This window comes from Callorhinus ursinus, unplaced genomic scaffold (genome assembly GCF_003265705.2).
Source record: "Callorhinus ursinus isolate GAN/ISIS: 27379988/994484 unplaced genomic scaffold, GSC_fseal_2.0 scaffold54, whole genome shotgun sequence".
Classification (NCBI taxonomy): Eukaryota; Metazoa; Chordata; class Mammalia; order Carnivora; family Otariidae; genus Callorhinus; species Callorhinus ursinus.
In genome coordinates this window covers 6,005,019-6,014,495 of record NW_027397116.1, presented here as the reverse complement: position 1 = coordinate 6,014,495, position 9,477 = coordinate 6,005,019, and the positions used below count along the sequence as shown (strand labels likewise).

At 42.3% G+C, this 9,477-nt stretch overlaps 1 protein-coding gene across 2 annotated transcripts in view; it reads left to right on the top strand.

Moving 5' to 3' along the window:
* Positions 1–198: 198 nt before the first annotated feature.
* MARK1 (microtubule affinity regulating kinase 1) overlaps positions 199–9,477 on the top strand; it is a 114,239-nt gene continuing 104,960 nt past the window's right edge. Inside the window, exon 1 of one of the 2 annotated variants that reach the window (XM_025892194.2) lies at positions 199–593. In XM_025892194.2, the coding sequence (XP_025747979.2) occupies positions 543–593 (51 nt within the window). In that variant the 5' untranslated portion in view covers positions 199–542. The remainder of the gene's footprint in view (positions 594–9,477) is intronic. The other variant, XM_025892192.2, reaches the window with a different exon arrangement.

Here is a 9,477-nt window from a genome sequence, read left to right as displayed (position 1 = left end):
CCGGGCGCGTGGCTGCGGCTCGGCCGGGCGGCGCCGCACACCTGAGGCGGGGCGCGGGGCGCGGCGCGGGCGGCGCTGTCAGGGCCGCGGCTCCCGGGCCCGAGCCGCGCTCGCCGGGACGAGCCGGGCAGTGATTTGCGGGGCGAGCTCACCTTCAGCCATGGCCGGAGGAGCGTAGCGGGGCCCAGCCGCCGCCCCCCCGCCCCCCCTCCCCCCCCCCCCCCCCCCCCCCCCTCCCCTCGGCGCCGCATCCCGCCGGCCTCGCCGCCCGGCCCGCGCCGGGCAACCGCCCTCGCCCGGAGCCCGCCCTCGCTACTGCCCGCGTCCCCCGCCGGCGCCGCCGCGGGAAGCGGCTCCCCCTCCCCTTCCTCCGCGTCCTCCTCCCCCTCGCCCCGCCGGGGCCGCTTGTTGCACCGCCCCGCGGCCTGCGGGAGCCGCTCGGCCCGGCCCGGCCCCGCGCCCGCACCCCCTTCCGCTCGCCCCCGGGCCCGCACCCCAGCCCAGCCGGCGAGACCCCGGCCCGACCCTGCCGCCCGCACAAAATGTCGGCCCGGACGCCATTGCCGACGGTGAACGAGCGGGACACGGAGAACGTGAGTAATCCGAGCCTCCACGGGGAGCGGCGGGGGCGAGACCCTGAGCCGACCCCCGCTTCACCCTCCACCGGGCCGCCGCCCCCCTCCCCCCCCCCTCGGTCTCCCGAGCGGCCGCCGCGGCACCGTCTCCACCTGGAGCCGGCGTGCCCCTCGCCCGCCGCTCAGCCCCCTTTTTCATTCCAACCCCATTTCGCTGCTTTCCCCTGCAGGGCGAGGGCGGGGGCTGTACGGGGAGCCCTGTCCTCGGGGTGGTCCTCCCGGAGAGGATGGGCGGATGGAGGGCAGGAAGGCAGCGGCGAGGGCAGAGTGGGCATCCCGGATTGCTGTATTTGTCTCTCGGCATGCCGTATCCCCACCCGAGGGTTCGCTCTGCGGTCGCGGGCGAGCCAGCTGACTACCTCTTCCCCCCTCGCTCTTCTGGCCCTTTCAGCCCTCTGCACCCCCACCCCCCTGCATTGCCCCATGACTTTGCTTTTTGTAACATCGCGTCCCATTTTGGGTCGTGGGCACCGCAGGGGAAAGGTCGGAATGGAAGGGGCAGAGTGGTAGTAGAGATCGATGTGTGTGTTTGTGTAGATGAGTTCCTGATGCCGAGATACTCTTCGGGAGGGATGAGTAGAAGAATTTCCCGGACAGCCTCTATGGCCCTGGGGTTACAGCAAAACGTTTAAACGGAGGAAGCCAGCGGCTTTTTATTCTCTTCCCCAAGTCAGTGGTGGTAATTCAGGGCAGGTTTTACTTTAAATATCTCTCCTCCTTCTTGGAGTGTCACACGGTGCATTTCTTTGAAGGAAGGATTTTCTGTGTCTTTGATCAGATTGCCTTCAGGAGTTTTTATCTGGATGCAGATGTCCCTGGTGTTTAAACTCTTGAAAACCGAAAGGACCAGATCAGTTGTATTCCCACCTTCTGAAAAAGTACAGTTGTGTGTGTGTGTGTGTGTGTGTGTGTGTGTGTGTGATTTTCTTTGTGGAAAAGGTTTTTTTTTTCCTCGTGTGTGTGTGTGTGTGTGTGTGTGTGTGTGTTTTAAACCTTCATGACTTGTAAATAGGGCCTTGGTTGGTTTTCTGACTGGTTTTTAAGGGGGCTGGAGGGTACCAAGTTTAGTCGGCTGTCCAGATCTCTCTGATTGTCGAGTTAACTCAGACTCCGATCTTGGAGTACGAAGCCGTCATAACGTTGGTAAAATAAAATATGAGTGCTTTGGCGTTTTTAGACAAAAGGTATGAGGCAGAAGATAAGAGCTCACCTCTGAAGTGTTGGCGGCTGGTATAAACAGATTATTTAATCTTGGCAGAGTAGGGGGACACAGAAACTTAATATAATTACATGAAGGGAGAAGAAATTCTAGTAAGGGATTATTGTTAGAAAAAGCTGGGAAGGTATTTCAGAGTGTGCTTTTGTCCTCCCTAGTATCGTGCATTGAAAGTGGTAAACAGTGTGAGGCTGTAGGAGAAATTATAATAACTTCATTTTGCATCGTGACTTGTTTAAAAAAAATATAATTGATGCATAATTTTGATTGGGAGATTGAAGGAAGGTCAGGGGAAAAGATGAAAAATTTGGTTAAAGTTGATCTTAAAGTCAAGTTTTGAAACAATGTTTCTAACAGGAGCTCTAAAAAGATTCCTGTCATTAGTGTGTCATTTCAGTGAATGAAAAGTAAGAGGGATGATGACCTCTGTTTTTATTAACAAAGCACTGTTAACCTAGGAAGGGTGGAAAAATACATTGTTTTTATTTTCTTTTGGATTTTGAATAGTATAGCTCTTTCCATACTTGCATGAAAAAGGTACTTTTTAAGGATATGAGACCATTATAGGAATATGCATCAAGGAATAGTACAAAATGCAGCATCACATGCAAGACCCCCCCCAAAACCCAATGGATGTTTAAGCTAAGCAATAATCATGTGATAAATTTTGTTGCACCTTCTGAAAATAATTATGCTGTATAAACTCATTTGCTCTGATTCTGAACATGTTATTTCAAAGTCACTTTTATGGTCTTGTCCCCTGTCCTTGTGTTGTACCTGACTATCTCCACGTATCTGACTTTATCCAATTCTGATTTTCTCCTAATTGCCTAATATCTCCCAATTTGTCAAAAATATCTATTACACTGTGGCTGTTAACTAATCAGTAAATGTGCACCCAGCTTTGTTTTTGAGTTGGTGGGGATACGGAAGTATTATTTAAGATAAGGCCTCTCCCCTCAAGGAGCTTACAGGAAAAGTAAATATAATCCCAAACAAATAGTGTACAGAAGAAAACTGTGTAAATAGGGCTAACTTGGTTTGTAAGTGCTGTAGGCGTTTATCAAAGGGACCACCGGAGATGGCTATTAAATCATTGTTGGTGTCTCTATTCTCTGGTTAGTAGTAAATGTCATAATCCATTCTTACTTACCTCTCATCAGTGAAATAAAGAACAAGCCTGCTTGTTAGCTAATATATTAATGCCAGTATGGCAATCAAAACGTACATTTGTTTGTAGTTGTTTTCAGTTAAAGTGACATATTTTTTAAAATAGTTGGGAAAATTTATATTCAAATGACCATAAAGACTTCAAGTCCTTTGGAATATTAAGGGCATAACTAAAAACATTCTCCCACTGCTAGAAATGTTTTAATTTAAACAGATATGGCAATTTTAAAAACCATCTTTGTATTTTATTATCATTTGCAGTTAATATGAAATTTTGTTTAGTCATATGTGAATGTATTTGGACTTTGTATTTTCGGGAATATGTAATACCTACCCCATATATGCTGCTAATATATGTTGAGGATAAATTAAGAAATTCAAAAGAGGAATGTTAACAGCACCGATCTCCTATTACTACTATGGTATGTAATAGAGTGAGAAAGAATTGCTTTTTTTTTTTTTCCAGAACATTCTGTGTGCACTTTTTCAGGAGTTATTTTCCTAGATGAAAGATTTGTGCATTGATAGGCCTGAATTGGCTACATACCACAAAACAACCAGTGATGAACTTCTAACACAGTAAATACTTCATAGTGAAGTAGAGAAAGTAGAAAAGGGGCCCCTGGGCGGCTCAGTCTGTTAAGCGTCTGCCTCTGGCTCAGGTCATGATCCCAGGGTCCTGGGATCAAGCCCCACACCGGGCTCCCCGCTCGGCAGGGAGCCTACTCGCCCTGCTTGTGCTCTCTCATGCACTCTTTCTCTGTCAAATAAATTAATAAAATCTTTTTTAAAAATAAGGAAAAGAAAAAGTAGAAAAGATATGTTACAGATCATAGAATTAATTTACACAAAATGTGTTTGATTTTAGGTTGTAAAGAGTCCGGAAAAAGAATGGGCATTTGAAATATTTTTTTTCTTCTCTTAAATTATACTTGGATAGTTCCAGCATGAATGTAGATAATATATTAACAATACTCTTACATGCTTTTAAATGAAGCAAGATAAATTGCTTTTCTGTGTTTTAGGAAAACTCTGATTATGCTGATTTTTATGGATCCAAAATGCCCAGACTAGCTTTTTGTGGTGAATTTTAATTAGTATGAAGAAAACTGATTTGACTCTTTGGGATGTTTTGGTTAAATTTATTTTGAATCTTTTAATAATAAAACTCTTAAAGGTGATTCTTTTGGTAGATCTGAAACTCGCTGTGATGACTATCACAAGTGCTTAGTCTATCTACAGTGGCCATCAGTAGTTTGTCCTGTGGGAATCATTGTTAATGATGTGAAAAGGCAGGAGAGAAGCATGCCTTTGCCACTGGCCTTGGGTTGCTCAGTACCCTGTGCATGCCTTACAGGTCACCACGCTTATCACACCCCAATCTAATCGCTGACTTACTTTGTCCCCTTTATTCTGTATCCCTAGCACCCAGCACAGTGACTGGTAGTCAGTCATATGGAAGACATCAGTGCTGGAACATTCCCTTTTGAATTTTTTCATTTATCATCAAAGTATCTTAGTGACACTGGGAGAGGTAAGTATTGCATACTACAAACAGAGGCAGAAGCCTTCAGAAAGTTATGTGACCTGCCCAAGGTATAATCTCTGACACCTTCCACTGCTCTTTCCCCCTTATCCCTAACTTGTAAACCCTTAATGGGATGGCTCATCTTTCTAAGAAAAATTCTGAATTGGTTACAGAAAGGATTGCTGTCTGCTGTAGCTGAACGTCTGTCTGTGTATATTCCACACGACTGGTCTCCAAAGTGGGTGTGCAGGACAGTCCATTGTCAGAAAAACATCTCTACCTTCTATTCCTGTCTGGCCAAAATGCTGTTATGAACTCTTCTTCTTTTTTTAAGCCCAGGTTGTTTAAAATCAGCCACATGGGGAGGGGGCTAAGATGGCGGAGGAGTAGGGGGCTCTAAGCTTGCCTCCTTCCTTGAATAAAACTAGAATCAGCCAGTGGTTTTTAAATTATTATTTCTTAACCATTTCTTCTTTCTTCTCAGACTTTCCTTTGGGGGTCATTTTTCCCTTTGCCCAATGAACACCTTTGAAGTTCTTTTAGTAAAGGATTGTTAATCATAAACTTTTCTTTTTTAAATCTGAAATATATTTTGCCCTTATTATTCAATGATAGTTTTGCTCAGTCTCCAATTCAAAATCGACGGCTATTTTCATTCATTGCTCCGAAGATAGTATCCCATGGTCTGGGCTGATTTCCACTGTTTCTGTTCAGAAGTCATCTGCCATTAAGTCGGTGATCTTTTCAGGACGCCTGGGTGGCTCAGTTGGTTAAGCCTCTGCCTTTGGCTCGGGTCATGATCCCAGGGTCCTGGATCAAGTCCCACATCGGACTCCTAGCTCATCGGGGAGCCTGCTTCTCCCTCTGCCTGCCGCTCCCCCTGCTTGTGCTCTCTCTCTGACAAATAAATAAATAAAACCTTTAAAAAAAAGTAGGTGATCTTTTCCATCTGTCTCTTTAAGATTCTCTGTTTTTCTTTAAGTGTTGGACTTTCACTGTAGTGTTTTTAGGTATGGATTTCTTTTTTCCTTAATCTTTTTTAAGAAAGAGTGGGGAGGAGGGCAGAGGGAGGGAGAGAGAGAATCTTAAGCAGGCTCCACACCCAGCATGGAGCCAGCGTGGGGCTCCATGCAGGGCTTGATCTCACAACCTTGAGATCATGACCTGAGCTGAAATCATGAGTTGGATGCTTAACCAACTGAGCCACGCAGGTGCCCCAGATATGGATTTCTTTTTTTCCTTCTTGCTTCCTATGTCTCTGATTTCCTATCTTTCCTTAGTTCTAGATACTTATCAACTATTATCTCTTTGAAAATTGCCTTGTTTCGGCTCCCTTTAGAGGTTCATCTGGGGACTCTGATTTGATTATGTTAGACCATAGCTCCTCCATGTGCCTTGACTTCTCATTCATTTTTTCCACAAGTTCTTTGCCTCTGTGTACTACAAGCTGCATGATTTGTTTGGATTTATCATCTGTGGATTTATATCTTTCATCAGTTCTACAATCAGTCATTCTCTCTTTAAATATTAATTTACCACTGTTCTCTCTAGTGTTTCCAGTGCCCTGATTAGATATGTTAAAATTTCTCATTCTATCCTACATATGTCTTAGACTCTCATTTCTTCTCCTGTTTCATTGTTTCTCTGTACTACAGTGTAGAGTATAATCTGCAGTACAGTTATGGTATGTAATGCTTAGATTTATCTTTCAGTTGGCTAAGTCTCTTTAGCTGTATTTAAATCACTGTTAATCTCTCTGTTAAGTTTGGGTTAAATTGTGCTAAAAAACACGTAACATGAAATCTGCTTTTTAAAAAAACTTCTAAGTGCACAACTGTTGGCACAGTGTTGTATAGCAAATCTATAGAACTTTTTCATCTTGCATGACTGAAACTTTATACCATTGAATAGCAGCTCCCATTTTCCTCTTTCTCCAGTCCCTGCAAACCAAAATTCTACTCTCGGCTTTTATAAGTTTGACAACGTTACATATCTCATTTAAGTGGAATCATGCAGTATCAGTCTTTCTATGATGGGCTAATTTCACTTAGTGTAATGTTCTTGAGGTTCACCCATAATAAAGCATGATGGAATTCCCTTCCTTTTCATGCAGGAAAAATACTCCATTGAATGTATATAATACATTTTTTATCCAGTCGTTCATTGATGGACATTTGAGATGTTCTCATAACTTGGCAGTTGTGAATACTGCAATGAACATGGGATTGCAAATCTCTCTTTGAAGTCCTGGTTTCAACTCTTTTGAATAAATATCTGGAAGTGGATTGCCAGATTATATGTTAGTTCTATTTTTAATTTTTTGAGGAACCTCTGTATTGCTTTCCATAATGGCTACACCATTTTACATTCAAACCAGCAGTGCACAAGTGTTCCAATCTCTCCACATCCTTGTCAACATTTATTATTGTCTGTTTTGTTTTTTGATAATGGCCATCCTAACAGGTGTGAAGTAATAATCTCATTGTGGTTTTGATTTGCATTTCTTGATGATTAGTGATTCTGAGATGTCTTTTCATATACGTATTGACCATTTATATGTCTTCTTTGGAGAAATGTCTATTCTTAAAGTCCTTCACCCATTAAAAATCAGGATTCTAAGAATTCCTTACATATTTTGGATATTAACCCCTTTTTAGATATATGGTGTGTAAATATTTTCTTCCATTCTGTGGGTTGCCTTTCCACTGTGAGGATTGTTGCCTTTGCTGTGCAGAAGCTTTTTAGTTTGATGTAGTCCCACCTGTCTATTTTTTTGCCTTGACTTGCCTTTGTTTTTTGGGTTATATTCAGGAAGTCATTATCAAGATCAGTGTAATGAAGTTTTCCCCCTGTGTTTTCTTTTAGGAGTTTTACAGTTTCAGGTGTTATATTTAAGTCTTTGATGCATTTTGAGTTAATGTTTGTGTATGATATAAGATAAAGGTCTGATTTCATTCTTCTGCATGTGAAGATCTGGTTTTCCCAACACTATTTATTGAAAAGACTATCATTTCCCATTTGTATATTCCTGGTACTCTTATCAAAGATCATTTCACCATATATACAAAGATGTATTTGTGGGCTCTCAATTCTATTCCATTAGTCTATATGCCTGTCTTTACACCAGTGCCATACTGTTTTGATTATTAGAACATTGTAATGTGCTTTGAAGTTGTGTGAGGCCTTCATCTTTGTCCTTCTTTCTCAAGATTGTTTTGGTTTTTCAGGGTCCTTGTGGTTCCATGTGAATTTTAGGGTTGTCTTTTCTGTTTCTGTAAAAAAATGGCATTGGGGTTTTGATAGGGATTGTGTTGATCTGTAGATCTCTTTGGGTAGTATGGACATTTTATCAATATTACATCTTCCAAATCATAAACACAGGATGTCTTTCCATTTATATGTGTCTTCTTTAATTTATTTTAGCAATGTTTTGTAGTTTTCAGTATACAAGTCTTTTGTTTCATTGGTTAAATGTATTCCTAAATATTTTATTCTTTTTTGATGTTATTGTAAATGAGGTTGTTTTCTTAGTTTTCTTTTCACATTATTTGTTGTTAGTGTATAGAAACACAACTGATTTTTGTTTGTTGATTTTGTAGCCTGCAACTTTATTGAATTCATTTATAGTTCTAACAGTTGTTTGGGTTTTTTTGGTGGAAGTCATAGGGTTTTCTACATATAAGATCATGTCATTTGCAGACAGAGGTACTGTTACTTCTTCCTTTCCGGAGTGTATGGCTTTTATTTCTTTTTCTTGCCTAATTGCTCTGGCTAAGATCTTCAGTACTACATTGAATATAAATGGCAAGGGGGGCATCCTTCCCTTGTTCTTGATCACAGAGGATAAACTTTCAGTTTTCACCATTGAGTATGATGTTAGCTGTGGACTTTTCATATATGGTATTGATTATGTCGAGGTAATTTCCTTCTATTCATAGTTTGTTGAGAGTTTTTTGTTTTGTTTTGTTTTTAAAGATTTTATTTATTTGACGAGAGAGAGAGAGAGAGAATGTGCGCACGCACACTAGCAGGGGGAGCAGCAGAGGGAGAGAAGCAGGCTCTCCACTGAGCAGGGAGCCCAACACGGGGCTCAATCTCAGGACCCTGGGATCATGACCTGAGCCAAAGGCCGATGCTTAATGGATCGAGCCACCCAGGCACCCCTATTGAGAGTTTTGTATGATGAAAGGGTATCGATGCCTTGTCTGCATCAATAGAGATGATCATGTGATTTTCATCGTTTGTTCTGTTAATGTGGTATATTACGTTGATTACCTATGTTGAACCATCCTTGTATCCTTGGGATAGATCCGACTTGGTCATCATGTTTGATCCTTTTAATGTGCTGTTAAATTTGGTTTGCTAAGACTTCATTTAGGATTTTTGCCTGTATGTTCATCAAGGTTATTGGTCTGTGGTTTTCTTGTAGTGTCTTTTTCTGGTTTTGGTATTAGAGTAATGCTGGCTTCAGACAATGAGTTTCCCTCTCTCCAATTTTTGGAAAAGTTTTGGAAGGATTGGTGTTTATTGTTTTTAATTTTTTTTAAAGTTTTTATTTTAATTTGAGAGAGAGAGAGAGGCAGAGAGCACAAACAGGGGGAGCTGCAGAGGGAGAGGGAAAAGCAGGATCCCCGCTGAGCAGGGAGCCCAACATGGGGCTCAATCCCAGGACCCTAGCCAAAGGCAGACATTTAGTCGACTGAGCCACCCAGGTGCCCCTGTTTTTCTTTAAATGTTTGGTAGAATTTACCCAAAACCATCTGGTCCTGGGCTTTTCTTTGTTGGAAAGTTTTTGATTACTGATTCAATCTCCTTACTACATCTGTTCAGATTTTCTTTTTCTTCACTGCTCGGTCTTGGTAGGTTGTATGCTCATGGGAATTTCCCCATTTCTTCTAGGTGCCAATATGCCAATTTGTTGGCATAGA